This window comes from Emys orbicularis, chromosome 22 (genome assembly GCF_028017835.1).
Source record: "Emys orbicularis isolate rEmyOrb1 chromosome 22, rEmyOrb1.hap1, whole genome shotgun sequence".
In the NCBI taxonomy this organism is placed as follows: Eukaryota; Metazoa; Chordata; order Testudines; family Emydidae; genus Emys; species Emys orbicularis.
The window spans coordinates 2910695-2936255 of NC_088704.1; the positions used below are offsets into that span (position 1 = coordinate 2910695).

Below are 25561 nucleotides of genomic sequence, written 5' to 3' on the forward strand. Positions count from 1 at the left end.
GCATGGCTACCTGGCCAATGTAACAGCTGTCAGGAGAGCAGGGTATTTAGCACAGGCCTGGGAATGGGGTACTAACCTCAGCTCTATCCTTGGGTGGGTCAATGCTGTGGTCTGTACCTCACTAGGAGGGTGGTGAAGCACTGGAATGGGTTACCTAGGGAGGTGGTGGAATCTCCTTCCTTATTGGTTTTTAAGGTCAGGCTTGACAAAGCCCTGGCTGGGATGATTTAGTTGGGGATTGGTCCTGCTTTGAGCAGGGGGTTGGACTAGATGACCTCCTGAGGTCCCTTCCAACCCTGACATTCTATGATTCTATGGTTTTACGCACAGGAAGGGACAGCTTGCCAGATGGGTGACACCTGGAGACTGGTTTTACAGGGGGCTGAGGGGCCGGTAGGGGCCTGGTGCTGGGAGAGCTCTGGCATGGGGTGATTCTCAGCCAGCCCAGCCTCCCTGGCAGTGAGACCCACTCCCAAACTGACCTCTTGGAATGGGTCTGTGGGCTTGGGGGGGGGGGCACGGGGGCTGGAGTGGGTTGGGGGAGCTGGGAAGGGCCACAGCTTCTTCGAGAAGGGCCCAGGGGCTGGAGCTGGAGATGTGGCCAGAACTGGCCCCTGGACGTTGTGCGTTGGGAATCCATGGGCCCCCCGTCTGAGCATGAGATGGAGCTTTGCAAACCCCAGTTCAGCCCCTCCCCATGGGCGGAGGGCCCAGAGAAGGAGCTGAGGCTGAGCTTACACATCCTCAGCAGCATAGTGGTTAAAGCAGCCGCCTCTGGCCAGGCAGGGGCTTGCCCTCGTTTCAGGGTAGACTCTGCTGCTCTGGCCTTTTCCCTCCGGCTGCAAGCTGCCTGCCCGCCCACTGCACAATTATCCAGCAGCCAGGAACTAAGTCTGTGCCACTGTGGCAGATGGTTCCCTCAGAGCTGGAGCTCCAGGCGCCAGCACTTAGCGGGGGCCATTCCGTGCCTCGGCCTGGCAGGGGGATACAAGGGGTGTCAAGACCTGACCGCAGGCTACACCACAGCCACGGCAGCTCTGGGGAGCCCTTCAGGCCTGAGCTGGGGGATGGGGTTGGGGGAAGAAGGGGCAGGAGATTTTGGATTTGGTGTAACAACGGTGCAGGGCAGGGGCCTACATCCAGTTCTCACACAACAGCCTGGGAGTTGAACCTGCAGCCAAGTCGCTCAGCCCTCCCCAGTGCGCTCAGCTGCCCCTGCCCCCCCAGCTGGGGAAGCCCCAGAGCACGTGAGATTGGCTTAGAGCCTGGCAGGGAACCCAGACCCACCCCCCTGCCACATGATCTGACTCGAGCAGCTAAGGGAGAGGGATGCCCCCACGCTATTGTAGGGCAAGGCTATTGTCTCCTAGTCACCCCTCCCAGCCGTCATGCAGGCCCCAGGGGACCCCGGGGGGCTGGCTGCATTTTGTGCCATCGGTGACAGATCACAGGCTCGCACTAGCCAAGCTGGTTTTAAAGGTGTCTCTCCACTTTGTGAATTAGACAAACCAGTCCAGCAACCTACAACAGCTGGAAGTGTGGGCCCAGGGAGGGGTCCCTGTCTGGGCACCATGCGGGGGGCAGGGACTGGGGGCAGGGGCCCTGCCTGGGCTGCACGCGGGGGGCAGGGACCGGGGGGCAGGGGCCCTGCCTGGGCTCCACGCAGGGGGCAGGGACCGGGGGGCGGGGTCCCTGTCTCGGGGGGTTATTTCATTGGCTGAACTGGTCTAAGCTGGACCAGCCAACGTGCTCCCTGGCTGGCTAAGCTGCGGCTCGGTGAAGAGGGTTTGCCGGCAGAGCTAACCAGCACATCGCTGGTGTGGACCTGGCCAAAGTCCTTTCTGGGCCTGGATCGGGGGAGCTGCAGTGCCAGGAGCTCAAACTCAACCCCTTCTTCCTTCACCAGGCTAGACATCCAGGAAGGCCTCAGTCGCCTCCTGCTGCTCCCAACGCCCCAGGGCCCAGCCCCAGGGCAGGCAGGTGCAGGTGCCCGGAGGGCAGGGGTTAGGACTGGGCTGGCTTAGGCCCTTTCGCTCTGCTCCCCTCACACCGACCCTCAGCTTTTTAAATGCAGATTTGGCCTTTCTGCTTGTGAAATGCCTACAAAAAAGAGGAGTTGCCATGGCAACCCCAGCGCAGGAGGGGGGATGGTGGCGTTTCCAAAGCTGCCAGGTCAGTGATCAGGGCAGGCGGGGCCAGGTCTTGTTGGCCAAGCACAGATGGGGACAAAGTGGGGCCAGTGCCAGGGAGCGAAACCAGCTGCTATTTACTAGTGCGAGCGAGAGAGCTGGGGAGACCCTGGGTAGCTCCAGAACGCAGCACCCCTACCCCAGCCACAACACATGCCTCTAGGGCAGGAGCTTCAGCACTCCATGGACCAGGGCATGGGCCTCACTGCACACAGCCCCCTACCCCCAGGCCAGGCCAGCCCCCCCAGCCCGCTGGGCCCTGACACTTTGTTAAAGACACTTTCACCCCCCACTGTGGGGGGGGAGGGGGCACACTGCACCAAACCCCTCGCTGCTGGACAGCGCCAGGGCGCTCACACACTGTTAGAGTGGGTCCCACCTGGCTGGGTAATAACAGCAATGTAGCCAATCCACAAGCTCCTCCGACTTTCCCTGTGCTACACACAGCCAGTGCACACAACTTCATGGCTACAGCTGGGGTGGAGCTCACAACCTCCAGCCCTAAAAAGCTCTCCGTTAGCCTTACAGGGTGTATGACACACAAGCAATGCTGATCTGTTCCAGTAGAGGGCAGTGACACACACACACTCTTCATTAGAATATAATTAGCAGTTCCGCAGCACTTCGCCCGTTTAGATCAAATATATGCCAAACCCATTTTAGCCTGCAGCATTGTCTCACCATGTTTAAAGCTGCCCCATAATATCATGGGGTTAACGTAAGCGTAGTAGAGGTGCGCCAGCCCAGAACCCAGACAGTTTTGAGCCATTTATTTTGCAGGATTCAGGCTCAGAGTGTTATTAGCCACAGCTCTTGCTCCTAACCAAAGGTCCAGAAAGATGCCGTACGGCCTAGACTGTGTGGTGAGTGCAGCAGCCAGGTAATCAAGGGTCCTGGATTCTATGCCCCTCTTAGCTATGGATGGGGCCGTTCATAAGACTGGATGGGACCATTGCAATCATCACTCTGCCTGCCTGTATACTACCGGCCATAGGACTGCTCTGACTTCATGTCCGTTTGAACTAGGGTGTAGCTTTTAGAAAAACATACAATCTCAATTTCCAGATTTCCAGTGATGGAGAGTCCACCACAACCCTTGGTAAGTTGTTCCAATGGTTAATTACCCTCCCTGTTAAAATCTGGCCTTATTTTCAATCTGAATTTGTCAGGCTTCAACTTCTAGCCACTGGATCATGTTAGACCTTTGTCTGCTAGATGGAAGAGAATCCTATTGTCAAATTTCGGTTCCCCAGGTAGGCACTATGGATTGTGATCTAGTCACCCGTTAGCCTTCTCCTGGACAAGCGAAATAGACTGCACTTCTTGAGTCTGTAACTACACGGCATATTTTCCAATCCTTTAGTCATTCTAGCAGCTCTTCTCTGAACCTGCCCCAATTTTTCAGTTTCCCCATCTTTGTAACATGATTCAAGGTTGTTAGTGCACAGAATTAACGAGCGCAGTAATGGTATCCCCTAACGATCACCCCAGCCAGGTGCCTCTGGCTGCAAGCAGCAAGGCCCACAGGTCTGGGAGACAGCATGAGCCTCGCAGGCAGCTCCAAGCAACGAGGGATTGCTCCGGGCAGCCAAGTGCCATCTGTTGCTCAGGGAGCCCCTCTGCCCACCTGAGCACATCTGCTGCTTTTGGCACTCTCAGCCCCGATTGTGTTGCCCCCTTTAACAGGTCTGCTTTGAGTCAGACCTCCAAATGCAAGGCCCCTGCAGGGTATCTGCTGGGACCACTCGCTCAGGTTTGCAGTCATTGTCTGGAGGAGCTGCAGCCCAGCTGCCGCCGCAGCAGGAGGCGAGCATCTTATCTCCGGGCCCGGCAGATGCTGAGGCCAAATCCCACTCGTCACCAGTCACCAGGGCCCGGATTCCATTGTCTCTGCTCTGGCTACTAGCCAAGGCCTGTGAAAGCCCCATCGGGGCTGGGGCCAGAGAGACACAACCCCCCGGGCTCTGGAGAGGGGATGCCCCCCAGTGGGAAGAGCGGGAGGGGCCCCAGCTCCCCCAGGCCTATAAGAGCACAATGGGGGGGGGGTCAGAGGGGCTCACACAGGGCTGGTTGCTGCCCCCCCCCCCCGCCCACTTTGCCAGCTCCCTTCCTGCTGAGGCTGTTATTTATTTATACCCCACAGCAAAGCTACTGTTTCCACAGCAACCAACAACCACGTGGGAAGAATAGCAGCCAGAAGCCAATGATGGCAGGTGTGGGGGGAGGCAGGAGGGGGAAGGGGAAGGGGAAGGGGGAGGGAGTCCTAGGGAGAGCACAGGGGCTAGCATGGGCAGAGTACTGGGTGAATGGGGTTGAGCGCCGGCGTAAGGCAAGTGCCGGGCGTCAGCCCACTTCAAGCAGTAGCATGTGCGCTCTCATCTTCCCCCTTAGGACAGCTGGGCCCCTCCCCACCCATCCGATTGTTCTGGGAGGGGGGTAATGAGGGAGCCCCAAACAGAGCAGGAGCTGGCATGAGGCAGAGCTGGCGCTAGGCTGGCACTGGGCAGCTCTGGGCAAGGCGGGGCTGAGGATCCAGCCCACAGGGGGGCATGAGGAAAAGGTGCCTCCCATGAGGCAGCTGCTGGAGTCCCTGGGGAGTCTAGTTAAGGGCCCAATATACCCAGGGAGCTGGGCAGAGCTCAGACAGGCCATGTGGGCCCAAAGAGGGGAGCCTCGACCCAGGAACTGACAGGGGGGCCTGCCTGGAGGCTGAACCACTGAAAGGCCCAGCCCAGAATGCCCCCACGGAGAGCACTTGAAGGACGGGAGGCCAGTGGGTAATGACTTCTGGGCCCACGGCTGGCAGGGGAGAGGCCAGTGGGCACCGGGTGGCAGGGGAAGAGAAGCCGTGGCAGCTGGAGACATGGGTCAGTGGTGGCACAGGCAGCCTGGGCAATAGCTTTTGAGTAGCCCACAAAATTCAGGCCTAACGCATCTTAATTCCCCAGAAAATTCCCCGGTCACACCATCCCCTCCCCAGGCACCCCCCAGGGGTACACGCAGACACCAGCCTGGCTAGAAACAGCGACTGCAGGTTTGGGGGTGAGTGGGTCAGCTCTAGGGTTACCATATTAAAACATTTAAAAAAGAGGACACTCCACGGGGCCCCGCTCCCGCCCCTTCCCCGCCCCAACTCCGCCCCCTCCCCTGCCCCAACTCTGCCCCCTCCCCTGCCCCAACTCTGCCCCCATTCCAACCCCTTCCCCAAAGTCCCCGCCCCAACTCCGCTCTCTCCCCTAAGCGCCCCGCATTGCCCCTCCTCCTCCCTCCCAGCCATGCGAAACAGCTGCCCGAGCGCTACCGGCTTCACGGTTTGACGGGCAGCCCCCAGCCCTCCAGACCCTGCGCCCCCAGCCGGGTGTTTCCCCTCCCGGGCTCCGGCTGCGCTGGGGAAACACCCGGCTGGGGGTGCAGGGTCTGGAGGGCTGGGGGCTGCCCGGCAAACCATGAAGCCGGTAGCGCTCGGGCAGCTCCGCTCTTCAGCTACACAGAGCTGAGGTGTCGGGGGAGCAGCAGCCGGAGCCACTCTGAGGTAAGCAGGGGACAGGGATGCCGGCAAAGCATGTTTCCTGGACATGTTCGGCTTTTTGGCAATTCCCCCCGGACGGGGATTTGAGGACCAAAAAGCCGGACATGTCCAGGAAAATCCGGATGTATGGTAACCCTAGTCAGCTCCCAGGTGGCTCCTCATCTTTGTGTTGCGGAAGAGCTGTCAGACTCCGGAGGAAGCACTGACTACGAAGGCCCCTGCCCACCCGCCCTCCCTTGTGCCTGACACGCTAGCCGACCCCTTTGCGGAGGCAACTCAGGCCGAGCTCTTTGGGACGCTTTGGCTCTGTCCGTGCTCCCACAGGGGAAGCCGTAGAATTCCCTTAGCTCCTCCAAGGGGTCCTGGTTCAGCAGCCATCCTCCTTCCTTCTCATCCTCCCCTTCGCATCCAGGGCACTCACATCCCAGCTCGTCAGGCAGGGCACCGCGGCGGCGCTATTCTACGTGCCCAGGCAATGCTCAGTCTGGAGCCGTGTCACGGGGTTTGCGCCACAAGCTGGGCTGGCACCTCCTTGGGGCTCATCTGGGGCTCACTCACCTCGGGGGGTTTCTCAGCCCCCTTTTCCCAATCTCGCACAGCACTTCCTCTTTGTGCCTTGGCTCTGGGCCAGGTCACTAGAGTTCCTCCCCTGGCAGGGTGTTAAGAGTCTCTCTAACCACGAGGGCCGCAGTCTGGCTGGCCTGGCCCCACCCAAGTGTCTCTGTGTGAGGTTCCTCCTGCATCTTGTTCTCTGCTTTTCTCCAGGCTGCTGCTGGCCCAGCTCCTGGCTCAGGCTGCTCTTCCTTCAGCTTGGCTGGTTATAGCACTCACTGCCTGGACCTGTCCCAGCCCCACCAACTGCCTCCCTGCCCTGTTCAGCTGCTCTCCCTCTCCCAGCCCGGCCCCTGCTCCATCTGGGGCTTCCCCCTGCAGCCAGCTCCTGTCTGCAGCCTGCTCCAGGCACACATTGGCCCACTCCCTGTCTCCTGCCCCCAGGTGCCACTCTGGCTCACTCAGTGTCTTCGACTGGCTAGATGCCGCTCTAGGCCCCATTCCTCCCAGAATGACCCGTGGCCAACCCTTGCTCTCCTCTGAAGGGCTCTCTGGGGTGGGGGTTACCCAGAAAGTCCCCCCAGTACCCTTGCCCCTCTCCCTTCACAAGTCACTACCACACACTCCCCTGCCCCAAACACCCCCCCCCCCCCCATGAACACATGGCCTGCACGCCATGCAGTGCTAAACAGCTTCTGGTTCCACGTGGGGCTGGCCCCGTGTGTGGATGCAGGGTTTGTCTGGGAAACAGTCACTATGGATCTCCCAGGGTAGGAGGGGGTGGGGGGCATGCTGGGACAGGGTCACAGAGTGCAGGGCACCAACCACACAGCACACTCTCAAGTGCCAAGGGAGCATGTTCTCCGCAGTGAGCTCAGCCAAGATTTGGCAGCTCTCTGGTTGGCAATGGTGCGGCCGCATCTCTGGCATTAATGGTGGGAGGACAGTAATCAACGTGACAGGGATATGAGACAGTCAGTGCAGAAGCCCTGGGCAGTTTATTTTGGTATTAAATGTAATTCATTCTTGGCTGTCCCACAGCATCCGTTTTCCATCTGCCTCAGATGTTTGCACTGACCAGGCGTTACTGTACCCTAGGGGCCAGAAGGGAAGTGGGAGGTTTTGGCACCTGGGAGGTGGCATGGGACTGTGGGATAAATACATCCACTGGAAGTTTCAGCAGTGAAAGAGTTAAATTGCCATCATTAGGTTTCAGAGTCAACACACCTTTTAGATGAACAGCTCCAAATTATTAAGCCTCATCCCATATTGTGACCTGGAACCTTTTGTGCTTGGAAAGTGGCACAATCTCCCCCGCTGGGGATTGCCCCTGCCCTGCAGTCCCCAGCATAGGAGCTGTGTCAGCACTACTGCGCTCCAGCAATCCCTAGCTGGCAGACATACCCAGGGGGCTGTTGGTGTAGGTTAGTGCAGCCCCCTGGCTCCTGTAACGTGTACTAGGGTCAGGGCAGGCATAGAACCAGCCCTGGAATCAGGGAGCTGCAGTGGTTTCCTTTGCAGCTCTCCCCTCCTGTTGGCTGAGTTTAGAGAACCCTGGGCTGAGCAGCTGACCCACTGTTTCAGGCTTTCTGCAGACTCAGGCAGACGTTCCTGTGCCAGTTACAGCTCCTATTTCCCAAGTTCAACCATCTATCTGGAGGGAAAGCTAAGATTCCGGGGCCTGATCCTCCAGCAAGAGGCAGATCCTGACAGACTTCACTGGGCCCTGCCATTGGCCAGTGCCCTGGCACACAGCAGGGAGGGACGACCAAGCAACCCCTAGTGGGCAGCAACAGGTCCACGTGCTTGAGCTGTGGGACAAAGAGCAGGCAGCCAGCACTGCTGAGGGCTGCCCATCCAGCCCAGCTGGAGGGTCTGAGCAGTCATCACATGCAACACATGTACATGTGAACACACACGCAGACACATGAACACACGTGGCTACAGATCAGCTTCACGCTCTGGCCTGTACCTTCTGATTGACTGGCAACTGGGCTGAGCCCAGGGACCCAGCATCTCACCCACACCCGATTCATCCCCTCTGCCTCAGTCTCAAGAATGCACTCGCCCTTCCCAGCCCTTGGAGCCTTCTACTCCATCCCTCAGCAGGCACCACCAGCCAGAGTGTGGCACGTGCAGCAATAAACAACCAAGGGACTTTGGCACAACCCTGAGCCGCATCACACTGTGGCATCATGATGTGTCTGACCCCAGGGGACCAGCACCCACCACCGCAGCCCTGGCACGCGGCACTGCGGCTGGGCCACAGAGCACCAGCATGCAGGACCACCGCAGAGTGTGGGCCCATAACACGGTGGCTTCACCACAGCGTACAAGCATGTGTCACCGCCACCAAGTACTTGCATGTGGCACTGCAGCATCTCTATAGAGCACCAGCACCTGCCACCACGCACTGCTGTGGGGCACCGGCACCCGGCACCGCTGTGGGGCACCGGCACTGCACACCGCTGTGGGGCACCGGCACCGCTGTGGGGCACCGGCACCCAGCACAGCCACATTTGTCAGAGGTTCTGCCACTCGGCACCCTGTGCACAGCATGGCTCCCGCCCACCAGCCCCGCTCACCCAGGACGCTGGGGGCCTTACCTGGGGCGATGAGTGGGTGGGTGGTCACCGGTGTCACCGTCCGGCTCATGGGGTGCCCTCGGCTGTCCATGCTGGTGGGCACGCCGCCGTCTCCCTTTTTAAGGTGCTCTGCTCCCTGCTCAGCCTGGCTGCCCTTGGTGCCCGCAGAGGGAGCTGGCCCCACGGCCTTGCCCTGAGAAGTGTTGCAGGCCGGCTGGCTGCTGCTTGGAGCTGGCTTCATGGCCAGGGTGGGGAGCTGCTGGGCTTGGGAGGAAGCCACTCCTTGTGCTACTGTCTGCTGGGCTCTTATGGCCAAATTCTGGACCTGGAGCAGAGGGGCAGGAGGGCCCAAGGCCTCAGCATGGGGCCCAGACACAGCCCCCAAGACGCGCATCCCAGGGATGGGGCTGGGCTGGCAGGATCGGACCCTTTGCACAGCCCCTGGGGGGGCAGAGAGCGACTGACGGGGTGGGCACCTAGCCACCGGGAAATGGCCCCACAAGTCTCTGGCAGCACCAGCTCAGACACCCCTGGGCACAGCTGGATTGGAGTGGGCTAGAGTGGAAAAGCCCCTCTGAGCCACTCAGTCGCTAAGGCCTTCCCTGTGGCACCCGCCCCCTCCCACCAATGGCCCCTCCTGCCCATGCCCCATCTCTCCGGCCAGTGCCTTGCATCGCAGCACTGACCTCCCCACCACAAACTCAGTCACGGGGAAGGTACCTCGGCCCCCCCGGTGGGAGTGTGGGGGCCAACGCTGGGCACTCCAAGGGCTAGGCTCTCCTAACCCTCTCCCCTCCCCCAGCAGGGGCGGCAGGCGAGGGGGGCTGTCTCTCACCTGAGCAGTGGTGGTGGATGGCTGGGAGGTGGGGGCTGCGCTGCCCTCGGGCTGCACCGCGGTGACTGTGGCCGTAGGAGTGAAGATGAGCTGGGGGGATAAAGGAACAGCACGGCCTAGGCTCCTAGCTACTTGCACAAGGTTACTTTGCTGGGCCTGGAAATTACATGAAATGTGTTGCCTTTTACGTCACCTGCTGCCGGCTCAGGCCGAGAAAGCAAAACCAGCAGCCCCACGTCCCCCAGGGCTGGGGTCGGCCACGGGACAGGCCTTGGGGGCACAGAGGCAGCTTGGGCAAAGGCGAGGCCAGGGGAGGTGGGGCACTGCAGAGACGGAAGTGTGTGTGGGGGGTGAGAGAGACTGGGTGTGAGGATGTGTAATGGGGGAGTGGGTCCCTACGACAAAGGATAACAGTTCTGTCACCGATTCTGGGACGTCTTCTGGGGTAGGGCTGGAGCTGCAGTGGGACTGCAGCAGCAGCTGGGGCTGGGTCAGCAACCCTGGGGCTGGAGTAGCTGTCAGTGGTCAGTCCCGGTGCTGCCAGAGCAGGAGCAGCGGCCGGGGTGGGTCAGCCCAGGAGCCAACGGAGCGGGTCAGCCCCTGTGCAGGAGCAATGACGGGGCTGGAGCAGCTGCAAGTGCCCGGCAGCGATCGGACTGTTTACCCCGCACCCGGGTATTTTTAGTAAAAGTCAGGGACAGGTCACAGGCGTCGGTGAATTTTTATGGCCTGTGACCTGTCCCTGACTGTTACTAACAACACCCATGACAGAATCGGGGGTGTGTGTGTGTAGCGGGGCGGGGTGTGAGCGCCTGATTGAGGCAGTGACTGGATGATGATTGTGCGTCTGGGAACCGGCATGGGGGAGGGAATTTCTGCCATTGGATCGAATGGTGGTGGTGACGGATGAAGCAGTCGAACTCCACGGAGCTGCTGCGCAGTCTCTGTAAGAGCACTAATATCCTGGCCCCACGCGGCTGCAGCCCCACACGTGGGAACCCGACGCTCAGGTCAGGTCATTGGGATCTTATGGCAGGACGAGCTGGAGAAATGTGAGAGAGCGTTCTCGGGCTGAACGGGTCTGACCCCCGAGGTGGGATTCCCCCCCCCGGTCCGTCTGTCACACCTGCTCTAGGCCAGTGGTTTTCAAACTGCGGGTTGCAACCCAGAACTGGGTCGCAGAAAGTCAGGCGCTGGGCTGCGGCGGCTCTGGTCAGCACCACCAACCGGGCTGTTAAAAGTCCCGTCGGCAGAGCAGCCCGGGTAAGGCAGACTAGTCCCTACCTGTGCTGACCCCGCACTGCACCCAGGAAGCGGCCAGCAGCAGGTCTGGCTGCTAGGCGGGGAACCACAGGGCTCTGCGCTCTGCCCCCGCCCCAAGCACCGGCTCCGCACTCCCATTGGCTGGTTTCCAGCCAATGGGAGCTGGTGGGGGTGGTGCCTGCGGGCGAGAGCCGCACGGAGCCACTTGCGCGCCTCCGCCTAGGAGCTGGACCTGCTGCTGGCCGCTTCCAGGGCGCAGCGCGGTCCGCGATGTCAGGACAGGCAGGCAGCCTGCCTTAGCCCCTGTGCTGCGCCGCTGACCAGGAGCCACTCGAGGTAAGCCCATGCCCCAATCCCCTGCCCCAACCCTGAGCCCCCCTCAAACCTAGATCCCCTTCCTGCACCCCAAACCCCTCATTCCCGGCCCCACCCTAGAGCTTGCACCCCCAGCCCAGAGCCCTGACCCCCTCCTGCACCCCAACCCCCTGCCCCAGCCTAGAGCCCCCTCCCACACCCTGAACCCCTCATTCCCTGTCCCACCCCGCAGCCCACACCCCAGCATTCCAAGCCTCTGCCCCAGCCCTGAACCCCTCCCACACCCCAAACCCCTCCTCCCCAGCTCCGTTGGGTCATGGGCATCAACAATTTTTTTCAACTTGGTCACCAGAAAAAAAAGTTTGAAAACCACTGCTCTAGTGGCCTAACTCTTGGGGGGTGACCCTGACTGTGAGTGTGCAACATCAGCTGTGTGTGTGCGTGGGTATGCACGCATGTGCCCCTAACTCTGGGGGAGGTGACCCTGACTGTGAGCGTGCGACATCAGCTGTGTGCACGCGCGTCCCTGACTCTGGGGTGTGTGACCAGCTCTGTGTGTGGGTGCACAGGGGACACTGGATGGTGGGGTGCACAGGGGATAGTGGTGGCGGGGGGGAGGGGGCAAGGGTGCACAGGGGACATTGGTGGCGGGGGGAGGAGAGGGGCGATCTGGCCCCAGGAAATATTTTTTCTTCACAGCCGGCTGGCTCTGGGAGGAGCCACATCCTCAGCCAATCACAACGGCGGCTGCCATCAATAACTAATCAGAAGTGCCCCTGACAGACCCACTGTGAGCCGGGGAGCCAGCAGGCAGCCTGATCCACCCCCTACTGCAGCCTGGATGGTGCCACTTGGCCTGGGGCTTTGACAGGCAGCACTCCCCAGACTGCGCCCTCGCCCACCTTGGAATCAGCACTCACTCGTGCCCCCTCCCGGCCCCTCCTCTGTGCGCGGGCAGCAGGGCAGCTGTGAGCGCCGCATGGCTGCAGGGCCACCCTTGCCAGATGACTGATTTCTGCAAATCATGCAGCCCTGGGGGCGCAGCCCTGACATAAAGGGGTCCTGCAACCAGGCTGAACAGGTGGAGCTGAGAGCCCTGCCTCCCCCGAGTGTGAAATGCATGGAGCTCCCTGGGACACTGCTGCTGGGATTTGAACCAAGCTCCCCAAGAGACTAGAGATAAAACTTGTCACCTGCTTCCCAGCATCCTCCCTGTGGGCTGTCTGGGGGGATGGACCCAGAGCATTCAGTGCCATGACCCTCTAGCACGGAAGATACAGGAGTAGCTCCACTACCTAGCAACAGCAATAGGCTGTTATCCTCTTGTGTGGCCCAGCCATTGAGAAGAAACATTCTAGTAAGGGATGACTGGGGTCCCTGACAACCCCTGCCCCCCGAGCCCTGAAGGTGCCCTCCCAGCTCCAGCCTGGGGACTGTGGCACAATCCAGGCTCGGCCCCAGGCTCCCCACAGACCCCAGCAGAAAGCACAGAGGCCAGAAAGCAGAGCTCCCCTCCCAGGTGTCTGTGCAAAGCGCCCAGCCCCGGGCGCCACCCCCACCCCGCTAGACCGGCAGGCACCCCGGTTCCCCTGTGCCTACCCGAGCGGGGGTGCCCCGGGGCAACAGCAGCTCCTGCTGGGGTATCGGGGAGGCCCGGGAGGGGCTCTGGAGCCAACGCTGGGGGCCCCTCCCCCTCTGCATTCGGCCCCCGCTCACTTCCAGCTGGAGCCCAAAAGGGAGGAAACAGAGTCTCAGGTACAAACACTGCGCAGGGGAGCAGGGAGAGCACAAGCAAGGCCAGGCCATGTACCCAAACTATGGCACAAACACGGGGGAACCAGGGCTCCCCATGCACTGCTGCTAAAGAGACACCTGGGCCCAGGGCAGCTGCTGGAGCAGCAAGGGCTGCAGGGGGCTGGGAACAGTAGGGGGCTGCACCACCAGCTCGATGGAGCCTGTTGAGTACCCAGGCAGGAAACCCGCGCCGCTGGCTGCTTCGGCACAGGGCGAAGCCAGCTGACGGGAAGAGCCGGGGGCTGCGTGTCGGGATTGAGGGGCACTGGCACAGCTGGGGGAGAAGCCTGTCCTATGCCTTGTGCTAGCCAGAGTTTCAGCCTCATTCATTCATTCATTTCCATGAGCACCAAGTTCCCCCCTTTCTGTACCTAAGAAGCCCCAGTGGCTTTTCCTTCAGTTTTCCCCGATCTCCGCAGCTCAGGCAGGCAGACAGACCCGCAGACGTGGGTAGATGCACAGACAGCCAGACCCACTCCCACCCTGACTAACTGCCATGGGGGGGGGGGGGGGGAAAGGTTCAGGAAAGAACTAGATAAGTTCATGGAGGATAGGTCCATCAATGGCTATCAGCCAGGATGAGCAGGGATGGTGTCCCTAGCCTCTGTTTACAGAAGCTGGGAATGGGCGACGGGATGGATCACTGGATGATTCCCTGTTCTGTTCATTCCCTCTGGGGCACCTGGCATTGGCCACTGTCGGTAGACAGGATACTGGGCTAGATGGGCCTTTGGTCTGACCCAGTATGGCCGCTCTTATGTTCTTAAAGTGCTGAGGAACTCCATGGGGCTGTCCGTTTCCCCTGCTTTCCCCAGCACGCGTCCAGCCCCACAGTGCTTCCGGCCGGGAGCAAGTTCCCTCGACAGCTGTAGGGCTGGCTCCTCACCGGCCATCCTGCTTCTCCAGCAGCACGGCACCATGGGGAGGCGCCAGCATGAGTGTCAGGGGCCTGACAGGGGACAGCGGCAGAGCAAGGGGACCCCAGAGGCATGAGACACGCGGGCTGCCTAGGCAGGGCTCAGGGCTGGCGAGGGGTGGGAGTGAGCGATACGACCTCCCAGCCCTGAGCCCTGTGCCAGCCTGTCACCAGGGTGGCCATGGAGCTCTGATGTGCCAGCATGTGGGGCTAGGACCAGAGCAGGTGGCTCTTCTAAGGGTCACTGCTGCCCTCTGGTGGAGAAAAGCAGAACTGATCACAGGTGTGAATGTGCATGTGCCTCACCACTGCCCTCTGCTGGTAGGAGTCCGAGCTGCACATGGGTATGGGGCAGGGGTGCTATTCCAGCCCCAGGGACTCTGCCACTTCCAGCGCCGTGGCAGGAGTGGCAGGCCCAGGACCTTTGAACTTGGACGGGGGGGGGGGGGGAAGAGAGCAAGGGGGAGTTCACACTAAGGCCCCCACCCTCACTGGTGTCTCTTTAAAAGCAGTGGGAGAGGGAGGGAGGGCAGGTGGTGCCCACGTGTGGCACATTCCGCGCCTGCCTCTTACCATCTGGGCCCGGAGGTACATCTGGGCCTGGCTGGCCGTCAGGGCGGGGGAGGTGGCATTCCCCAGGAGTACAGCCTGCTGGGTGATGCCTGAGGCGGCTGCAGAGTTCACGCTCTGAGCTCGGTTGATCAGCTGGGCGGCAGCAGGGGACGTGGCCAGGTTTATCTGGGGAGAGAGAAGGAGCCATGGGATGGGGCATGCTGCCATTCAGACCCACTGCGGGCTCAGAGCCCCTCCCACCAAGTGCCCTCCCGAGAGCCAAGGAGGCCGGAGGCCGTGTCGTGGGGGAGGGGAGCCCCATAGCCTCTGGCCAGGAGGGGAGGGGGCAGCCGCAGTCAGGCTCCCTGGGTCCGGATGCCAGCCCAGTAGGGAGGGGGTGGAGATGGGGTGCTGTGGACACTGGGGCTCTGAAGTAAGCTCAGCTCCTACAGGGGCTGAGACTCTCGTCCTCCGCAGCTCCTCCCCCAATGCCCTTCTGCCAGAGGGCTTGGCCCCGTGCCCCTCACCCTCTCACTGGACAGCTGCACAGCCCACCCTGCCCCCGGGAATTCCCAGGCCAGCCTTGCCCAGTGCCCTGCAGCACAGTGCACGGCATGCTGGGTCCTGGGGGGCGCCCTCTGGTGGCTGGACTCAGAGCTCCAGGGCTGCTGGAGGGAGCTGTCCTGGAGCTCCAGCGGAGCCGGAACCACGGCGTGCGGGGTATGTGTGGGTTAATACATGGGCGTCACTGCCCAGGAAGAGCTGGAGCAGTCCGGGGTCCCCCCGGGGGTTACTCAGCCCGTGGGCCGAGGGGCACTGCCCTGGGGCGGGACTTACCGTGGGCTGCTGGGATGGTGTCTGTGCGGGAGCATTGCTGCCGGAGGAGCCGCCCTGCCTGTTAGCAGCCAGACTCGCCTGGAAGAGCGAGAAAAGGCAGGTCACCCCCACCCCGGAGCCCAGCCCAGGCGGGGAGTCCTGCACCAACAGCCCCCTGGTCCCTCCCGACCCTTCAACACGGGGCCAGGGGTTCACAGAGCTCTTCCCTGCAAACCCCAGCCCCATTAAAACCCAGCCCCACCGAATTCCCAAATGAAATTAGAACGAAACCCTGACGTTCAGCAGAGTTCATTCGGGCCACGACCCCGTCCGCGTGGTGCCCGCTGGCATCAGCTGCGCAGCCAGACACAGGCTCACACCCCGCTGGGCAGGACTCGTGCCCAGAGCCGGGCACTTGTCCTCCATCCCGACGGCTGGCGTCACACCCAGGTGGCTGCAGGGGCTCGGCTGCTCCTGTTCACCCAGCTGCACTGGGGCACAAACAGAGCCAGTGTTTAAAACGCTCATCTGGGTCCCCAACTCGGGGTAGGTAGCGCAGACCTCTGCCTATCGCCAGCACTGGAGCAGTCCCAACTCCTCCCCTCCAGCTGCCTCTCGCCCCAGGGGGCAACAGCCCAGTGACCCACCCTGAAGGGCACAGAGCCTGGGGGTGCCTGCGCGGTCCACCCTCATCACCCATGGGCTCCTCCTCGCCTGCCAGAGGGTCACGGTGCCCACCTATGGGACGGCCCTTTGGAACCCATGGGTGGTACCTAGATACCATGGTGATGGGTGCCTGGGGACGGATGCCGGGTGAGTGGGGAACAGACAGATTCAGCACATAAAAGAGAGATCTAAGTCCCTGCCCCGTGCCCATCACCACAGTACAACTAGTGGGGGCCTGATTCTGGGCCCCGAGCCCAGTGCCAGTCTGAAGCCAGCAGGATTGGGGCAATGTAAACAGCAGGAAGGGTGACTCGGGCATCCAGAGGAGATAAGCACTCACCCTCTGCAGCTGCGCCCCACAGCGTTTGTAACCCGCGATCCCCCCGTACCTGTTGCACGGCCGCCAGGCTCTGGAGCTGGGCGCTGCTGAGGTGCTGCTGCTGCAGGGCGGCCGTCTGCAGCATGAGGTGCTGCTGCTGTGCCGCGTACATCTGCTGCAGGTACTGTGCCGCGGTGCTGGGCTGCCGGTGCAGGGCCTGCTGGATCACCTGGCAAGAGGGGGCGGAGGCTTGAGTCCCTCAGCAAACACGGGCCCCGCACAGCCCCAGACCTGCCCCACGTCAGTGCCTTGGCCTGTGGCTGGGCCCCTCCAGCCAAGGCTGCATTTTGCTCTGAGAGAACCCCTGGGCCAGATCTGGGGCAGCCCCCTGGGCCAAGTGGAAAACAAGGACCCCCCCCCCCCACCCCACGAGCAGCCCTGCCTGGAGCTTTGCTAAGGGCAGGTCAGAGAGATCATGGGGCGTTAATCTCTTGCAGAGGTTTTCAATCTGCTTGGGGCCACGATGCCCAGGGCTCCCCCATCCATCACAGCCCGGGGTCCGCCCACCCTGCTCAGCTCCCTTCCCCCGCCCCCCGGCGATCCATCACCCCACACAAAGCAGGCTGACAGCTCTTCTCTGGCCAGCCTGTCTGGCATCTGACCCAGGCCGGAAGGGAGGCCAGCCCGGGGAATGCAGGGAACTTATGGTGAATGATGGGGCTTTGGCCAAGTGGTTTCAGCCAGGGGAGTCCGGTAACAGGAGGCATCTGGGAGTGGACTGGCCAATGGCCCTGCCCCAGAGCGTTTACACCATGCTTCACTTACACGGCGGACCAGCACCCGCAAAGCCACAGAGACCCCCAGGCTTAGAGCTAAGTAGCGGGTGCTTCTCTCTACAGCCCTGATCCCCGCGGCGTCCGAGCGCCGGGCTGGAGCCAGTCTTTGTTGCGGTTCTCCAGCACTCCCAGCCCAGTCGCAGGCTCCTGCCAAGAGCCTTCTGGGAGGCCCTGTGTCCTTCCAACTCCAGGTGACTCAGCACTGCACAGGATCGGGCCCTGCGTGTACAGGCTAAGAAACGACAAACACACTAGCTGTCACCTTCAGCGCATCATCAAAGATCTACAACCTATCCTGAAAGATGATCCCTCACTCTCACAGATCTTGGGAGACAGACCTGTCCTCGCTTACAGACAACCCCCCAACCTAAAGCAAATACTCACCAGCAACCACACATCACTGAACAAAAACACTGACCCAGGAACCTATCCTTGTAACAAAGCCCGATGCCAACTCTGTCCACATATCTATTCAAGTGACATCATCATAGGACCTAATCACATCAGCCATACCATCAGGGGCTCGTTCACCTGCACATCTACCAATGTGATATATGCCATCATGTGCCAGCAATGCCCCTCTGCCATGTACATTGGCCAAACTGGACAGTCTCTACGCAAAAGAATTAATGGACACAAATCTGACATCAGGAATCATAATACTCAAAAACCAGTGGGAGAACACTTTAACCTGTCTGGCCATTCTATGACAGACCTGCGGGTGGCTATCTTAAAACAGAAAAACTTCAAAAACAGACTCCAACGAGAGACTGCTGAGCTGGAATTGATATGCAAACTAGACACAATCAACTCAGGATTGAATAAGGACTGGGAATGGCTGAGCCATTACAAACATTGAATCTATCTCCCCTTGTAAGTATTCTCACACTTCTTATCAAACTGTCTGTACTGGGCTATCTTGATTATCACTTCAAAAGTTTTTTTCCCCACTTATTTCATTGGCCTCTCAGAGTTGGTAAGACAACTCCCACCTGTTCATGCTCTCTGTATGTGTGTATATATATCTCCTCAATATATGTTCCACTCTACATGCATCCGAAGAAGTGGGCTGTAGCCCACGAAAGCTTATGCTCTAATAAATTTGTTAGTCTCTAAGGTGCCACAAGTACTCCTGTTCTTTTTGCGGATACAGACTAACACGGCTGCTACTCTGAAACCAGAAGTAAGAAAGCACTGGGCAAATCGCTGCTCCCCTCTGCACCTCGACAACGGAGCAAGGGCAGCGCCAGGCGAGCTTCAGCATAGCTCCACTGCCCCCCTGCTACCACGGGCATCCTGAGCTCACACCTCCGGCTGCAACCTGGCGGCAGGTGTCGGACGCACCGGACCCCATGGCACAGTGATCCCGGATCGCCCCTCTCACTTGCACGACTGCTTGGGAAAGATCGCAAGCCCGCCCCCGCGGGCCCAGCTGCCATGGGCCAGTTCGAGCTGGACCTCTGAGCAGCGATCAGACTCCATTTCATCCCCCGCCCCTTCGCAGAGATCCTCTGCCCCTTCTACGCAACACCACAAAGTTCAGCCAATGGCTAAAATCAAAGGCTTATCAGTATGCGCCGAGCCAGCCCCCTCCCCCGCTGCAGCCTCCCTGGCACACCCCTCCCCCACAGCTCATTCCAAACACTGCTGAACTCATCCCCCCGGGGGCCGTTGTTCAGACCATGTCACCGCCTCTCTAGATCCTGCTGCAAAGTCCATCACCCCCGTCCGCCCTTCACGGCTCTGCTCCCCCAACTCACCCACCTTGGGCTACTTCTGCCCACCCCGGCGGGACACCAGCCTTGGCAGCCCCCCCGTCTCCTCAGGGCAGCACGCCCTCCCTGAACTGATCTGTGAGCCCACTGCCCTCTCCTCTTTCCACCCCTCCCAGTGTAGGGCCTTTAATGGGGATCAGCCAATGGAGGGGCAGAGGAGACTTGACAGACCCCCCAAGGACACAGGAACATAGGTGGGGGTGTCTGCAAACCACATGCTCCTCCATTGTGTCTGGCCCATGGCACCCACGGCGTGTCGCCCGTTCTCTGTGCACAGTGGGTACAAAGCACTGCTGTGCCGACCCCAGAAGGGTCTGCCACTTCCCCGCCCGGGGCAGATGGCCACACAAGGTGCAGGGCTCAGGGCCTCAGGCGGTAAGCTCTTTGGGGCAGGAAGTGCGTGTGTGTGCGCACACCCATCCTCTGGGCACTGCCCCTCTAGGAATGGTACCACAGCCAGGCCTCAGTGCACACGGGGCACCACGCGAGCTCAGCCCATGCCGAGCCACGCCCCAGAAGACCACGCATGTGTTTCTCCTCAGGGGGCTGATTCCCAAAGGTTGCTCCAGGCCCAAAGCTCCGGCTGCTGAGCTGCACGGAGGCTGGGGACCAGTTGGCAGGAGTGGGGGACCTCGTTCTTGTATCATGCACGGGGGTGCAGAGAGTTCAGGGGGTTGCTAGTACCAGTCCCCCAATGTCAGGGTGTCCCTGGAGCCCAGGGAGCAGTATCTGTTGTATATGTGGAAGGGTTGGTTTTATGTCGCACACAGAACTCAGGGAGGCCAACCCAGAGAGGAGAAAGTGTCCGTGGAGTTTGTTACCAGCCCAATCTCCAGAGCCCCTCTGGCGTCAGCAGGAGCCCAGGAGGGTCCCTGAGTTGCCAAGTGAGCCTGGGGCGCCACCCCCATCTCTAAAGCAAAGAGCAGGGGCCGGAGCTGGTGACACTCCCATCGCAGCTCAAGGCCTTCAGGGTGCAGCCCCCTCAGACGGACCCCAAACCAGGTTCCCATGAGCCAAGGCCAGGTGTGCAAAGAGGCTGGGCAGGTCAGGGGCAGGCTGGGTGCTGAGCGTTCCTGGACGTCCGGCCCCATTGATAACCTGGCCCCAAGTTTCCTGCAGCACCAGCAGCTGCACTATTCCCACAACACACAAACCAGGGGTCACCCAATGAAATGAACAGGCAGCAGGTTTAACACAAACAAGAGGATGTACTTCTTCACACAATGCTCAGCTAACTTGGGGAACCCACTGCCATGGGATGTTGTGAAGGCCAAAAGTAAAACTGGGTTCAACAAAGAATAGATAAATTCACGGAGGATGGGTCCATCAATGGCTATTAGCCAGGATGGGCAGGGACGTAACCCTGTGCTCGGGGCAACCCTAAACCTCTGACTGCCAGAAGCCAGGAGTGGAAGACGGGGTGTATCACTCCAGAACTGGCCTGTTCTATACACTCTCCCCAAAGCGCTAGTCCTGGCCACTGGAGGACACTGGGCTAGATGGACGATTGGCCTGGCCCAGAGCTGCAGCTCTTATGTTCTGACTGACACCACAAGCAGCAGATGCAGACTGCCTAGGGGAGTGGGGGGAGACGGGGCTGCCTGGATCCCCATAAACAGCCAAAAAGGGGAGCGGGAGGCAATCAAAGCTATGATTTCCCATCATTATTCCCTGCTCAGTGGCTTCTTGCAGCAGCCTTGTCCCAGGAAGCTCCGAGGGCCCGTGGGCTCCACAGAAGAGGGAACGAACAGCGACAGAGAGCGGCAGGTTCCACAATCAGGTCCCTGACTTTGCTGAGGCCCCAAATCAGAAAGAAAAGCTCCTTCCACATAACCCCCCCCCAATATCCCCTCCCAGCTCCTCCCCCATATCCTTCCTCCCCAAATACCCCCCCATATCCCCGCCCCCCCATATCCCCGCGGCGCCCTCCACCCGACCCCCAAATACCCCCAGCGCCCTCCACCCGACCCCCATATCCCCGCGGCGCCCTCCACTCGACCCCCAAATACCCCCAGCGCCCTCCACCCGACCCCCATATCCCCGCGGCGCCCTCCACCCGACCCCCATATCCCCGCGGCGCCCTCCACCCGACCCCCAAATACCTCCAGCGCCCTCCACCCAACCCCCATATCCCCGCGGCGCCCTCCACCCGACCCCCATATCCCCGCGGCGCCCTCCACCCGACCCCCAAATACCTCCAGCGCCCTCCACCCAACCCCCATATCCCCGCGGCGCCCTCCACCCGACCCCCATATCCCCGCGGCGCCCTCCACCTGACCCCCTTTTGCACGGCCCCTCGCACAGACTGAGCACCGGGCACTCACTTCGCTTCTGGCTGCGCCGCGGATCCTCCTTCCGGGGGCGGCACAAGCGGGCTCCGGCCCCAGGCTGGGCGCGCTGCCGGGTCCCGCGGGCGCTCCAGCTGCCGGCCGCTCCCCGCGCCGGAGCGAGCCCCCGGGAGCGCCCGGCTCCAGCCCCGGCCAACAACAAAAGCGGCCGCCTCGGCAGGAGGGAGCCAGGCGGGAGGCCCCGGAGCCGCCGGGCGAATGGCGGGGCGCTGCCCGCGCTGCTCCGCCCGGCCGGCGGGACAAAGAGCTGCCCCCTGACCCCGCAGGCGGGTCCAGATTCGGCCGCCTCCCCCGGAGCAGAGCGTGGCCGGGCGCTGCTGCTCGGCGGCGGAGCAGGGGGTGAAACTAGCGAGGCTGCGAGCTCCTGGCCTAGACTGGGACCTGCCTCCCCCCCAGCTACACTCCTGCGCTGGCCGGTTGTTTTCCACCCCTGGAGTTGGAGGAGATCCAGTGAGTCAGCTAGTCCCTTCCCAAGCCCTCGGGTGGTGCAGGGTCCCGCCCCCCCCCCGTGGGACACAGCCTGGCCTGCTCTAGACACAGGTGTAGCTTTTTCAGTTGGGGGGGGTTTACCAATCTAGCTGTACTGGTGCAACTCCTGGCAGAAGCTCTCATGGTATCAGCACTGGTATGTCAGTATAATTATATCCACACTGGGGGATTGTGCTGCTTGAACTATACTGATATTGTTAAAGCTATACAACTTTCTAGCGTGGACACCCCTCCCCCCCGTTAAGAAATCTCACCCTCGGGAGCTTTCCTGAGATAAACATTTCCCTTCCCTCCGTTTCATCCCATCCCACTATTTCTTTCTCTTACAGAGCAATTCTGCAGTAACCACCCCAGACCCTGCAGTGCTGCGGTTGTGAGCCAGAGCGGTTTGGATCATTTGAGCACAATTAGTGTAAGACTTTCCCCCTAGGGAAGAATCTCTACTCCCAAATACCTCCCTGAGCACTTCCTCCATGCAGATGACACCTTGTACCCCATACCGCAGTCAGTGTGGAACTTTGCACAACTTCTCTTTGTGACCGACTGCTTCACAGGAGGCCTTTAAATGTCTGGTTCCTGATGTGTTACATTCCGTTCCGTGTCGCCCTTACCCTGCTAGATCTGCCTCTCCTCTTTGCTTACCACCCTTTGCTGTTCTAGAACCCAGTCCTACAAGATGCTTGTAATGCTTTAACAACAGGCATTATTTTTGTTTGCATGACCTGTGGGCAGCAGCTCTGAAATTAAGAAATGATTCAGTCAGAGACAGACTAAGGTAGAGTGAACATTACTGTCCCATACACTCAGCTGTTAGAGAGAATTGCACCACAATTAACAATAAGCATGTCTCCAAGATCTACTTGCCATTCACCCACAAAAGCTTATGCTCCAATACATCTGTTAGGGTACGTCTACACTTACCTCCGGGTCTGACGGCAGGCAATCGATGTTCTGGGATCGATTTATCGCATCTTGTCTAGACGCGATAAATCGATCCCGGATCGATCCCGGAAGTGCTCGCCGTCGACGCCGGTACTCCAGCTCGGCGAGAGGAGTACGCGGCATCGACGGGGGAGCCTGCCTGCCGCGTCTGGACCCGCGGTAAGTTTGGACTAAGGTACTTCGAATTCAGCTACGTTATTAACGTAGCTGAATTTGCGTACCTTAGTCCGAAGTGGGGGGGTAGTGGGGACCAGGCCTTAGTCTATAAGGTGCCACAGGACTCTTTGCTGCTTTTACAGATCCAGACTAACACGGCTACCCCTCTGATAAGTGCCACCTGGTGACTTTAAATAATATTACAGTGCTGAGTTTCCCTTGGTCATGTGAGATTTGAAGCTACTCAGCACTTTGCAGAACTGGGGCTCCTGAGTGAAAGGGAAGGAGACCGCAGAAGAGAGGAAAGAAAAGGAGAGATGGCAGCACCTATTCTGTGCCAGGGCACAGTGTGAGGGGGGCCAAGGATGGGTGGACTGGGGAATACCCATCCCCCAATCTGTTATGGGGGGACTCCCCCGCTGAGGAACTCTTGTACATGCAGGTGCCAGGTGAGCGTAAGATGGGCTCGCTCTCTAGCCACCCCCTCCCAGACCTTCCCTCCGCACCAGGCCGGGATTAGGCTTGTGGTGCGTGCGGCGTGGGTGTCACGGAGGGGGGCGGTGGAGGTGGCCTGCACCCACTGAACAGGGAGGCACTGCTGATATCCATCGCCCCTGGTTGCAAAACCTGGCCCCACCACTGCTGAGCTCCTCTCAAATGTCCAGTGCGGTGCCGCCGGGCACCCAGCCATCGGAGTACATGCACTAGGGGCCCATGGCAGTCAGCTCTCCTGGTCAGAGGCCTGGAGTCCAGTAGAGGGCGCTGCTTGACCACAGCCCCTACAGCCTGGGGAGGTGCTGGCGAGGGGGCTGCTGTACGGAGCCGAGCCGGTCAGAGGGGCCTGGCCCTGCTCTGGCTGCAAAACCAGGGAACCCCAGAGTGTCTGAAGCTGTGGCGGGAAGCAGGGGGAACTGGGAGCCCAGGGCCTTCGCCAAAACCAGGAACTCCCTGAGATTGTGTGTGTCCAGCGTGGGTGTTGTGTGCAGCGTGTGGGCATATGCACGTGCTCTGTGTGCGTGCATGCACATGGATTGTGCATGTGTGCGCAGTGCACATTGTCCTCTGTGTGTGTGTGTGTGTGTGCGCACACATGCTCGTGTGTGTGTTCTCTGAGTGAGCCTGTTTGCACGTGCAGGGCCTGGAACACTCTGTGTCTGCCTCCCAGGCAGAGGAGCCGGTTCCCCCAACCCCTGGCTCAGGGCTCTGGATGCTGATTGTCCCCTGACTGGCAATGGCTCCCTAGGCAAGCAGGGAGAAATTCCAAGTGCACCGGAAGGAAAGAGACCCAGGGTTTGTGAGTGGAAAAGTCCCACTGGCTCTCACAGAGAAGCTGCCCCTGGGCGCCCCAGCCATGGAGCGTAGCGGAGGGAGCTCACTCACTGACAAACCTACAGAGTCGCAGAGTCATTTCTCAAAAATAACAGGAGTACTTGTGGCACCTTAGAGACTAACAAATTTTTCAGAGTAGCAGCCGTGTTAGTCTGTATCCGCTGGGGTCTCAGTGCGCGGAGCTCCCCCCGTCAGCGCCCGCGCTCCGGGGTCTCGGTGCGCGGAGCTCGCCCCGTCGGCGCCCGCGCTCTGGGGTCTCAGTGCGCGGAGCTCCCCCCGTCAGCGCCGGGGCTCCGGGGTCTCAGTGCACGGAGCTTGTCCCGTCGGCTCCGGGGTCTCAGTGCGCGGAGCTCGCCCCGTCAGCGCCCGGGCTCCGGGGTCTCAATGCGCGAAGCTCGCCCCGTCAGCGCCCGCGCTCCGGGGTCTCGGTGCGCGGAGCTCGCCCCGTCGGCGCCCGCGCTCCGGGGTCTCAGTGCGCGGAGCTCCCCCCGTCAGCGCCGGGGCTCCGGGGTCTCAGTGCATGGAGCTTGTCCCGTCGGCTCCGGGGTCTCAGTGCGCGGAGCTCGCCCCGTCGGCGCCCGGGGCTCCGGGGTCTCAGTGCGCGGAGCTTGCCCCGTCGGCGCCCGGGGCTCCGGGGTCTCAGTGCGCGGAGCTCGCCCCGTCGGCGCCCGGGGCTCCGGGGTCTCAGTGCGCGGAGCTCGCCCCGTCGGCGCCCGGGCTCCGGGGTCTCAGTGCGCGGAGCTCGCCCCGTCGGCGCCCGGGGCTCCGGGGTCTCAGTGCGCGGAGCAGGGTCTCCAAGAGGATGTGAATGGGGAGCATGGAGGTTGCCTGGTATTTTCTCCCATCCCAGCCACCCAAGAGTTACACTCAGTTCTAGGGCCCCCCGGATCCTGCCCATTCCTTGGCACCTCTGCAGCAGCACAGCCTGGCTTCCTCCCCCACCCTGCAGGTCCTTACCTGGACGGTCTGGCGGTCTGGGATCCCGCTGTACACAGAGATCTGGGGCCCCGGCTGGCGCCCGTTACTGCTGCTGCTGCTGCTGGCAGTGCTGGTGCTGCTGGTGCTGCTGGAGGGAGGCGGGACCTGCAGCTGCTCATTCTCCATGGTAACAGTCTTGGGCACCGATTGGAAGAAGGAAATACCAAGGCCGAGGTGGTGGAAAAGGGGATTCTGGTCAGGTTAGAGCTGGAAGGAGACAAAAGTAGGCAGTCAGGCTTGGGGCATGGAGCAGTCCCAACCCCTCATACCCCAGCTGGGGCACTGACCCCTCTTACGGCTGACAGCTGATAAGATGCTGCAGCCATGAGGAATTCTGGGGCCACATTCTCTGCTGCATACAGCGGGGATGCTGTCAG

The 25561-nt window shown here is 60.9% G+C and overlaps 1 protein-coding gene across 1 annotated transcript in view; it reads right to left on the reverse strand.

Annotated features, from left to right (window-relative positions):
• The window catches only part of PHC2 (polyhomeotic homolog 2), a 48940-nt gene extending 23630 nt beyond the window's left edge, over positions 1-25310 (reverse strand). Inside the window, exons 1-7 of the mRNA XM_065421280.1 lie at positions 25164-25310; positions 16402-16560; positions 15368-15445; positions 14552-14716; positions 12868-12990; positions 9691-9846; positions 8877-9180 (exon numbers count right to left, since the gene is read on the reverse strand). Coding sequence (XP_065277352.1) covers positions 8877-9180; positions 9691-9846; positions 12868-12990; positions 14552-14716; positions 15368-15445; positions 16402-16560; positions 25164-25310 — 1132 coding nt within the window. The remainder of the gene's footprint in view (positions 1-8876; positions 9181-9690; positions 9847-12867; positions 12991-14551; positions 14717-15367; positions 15446-16401; positions 16561-25163) is intronic.
• Between the last annotated feature and the right edge of the window lie 251 nt (positions 25311-25561).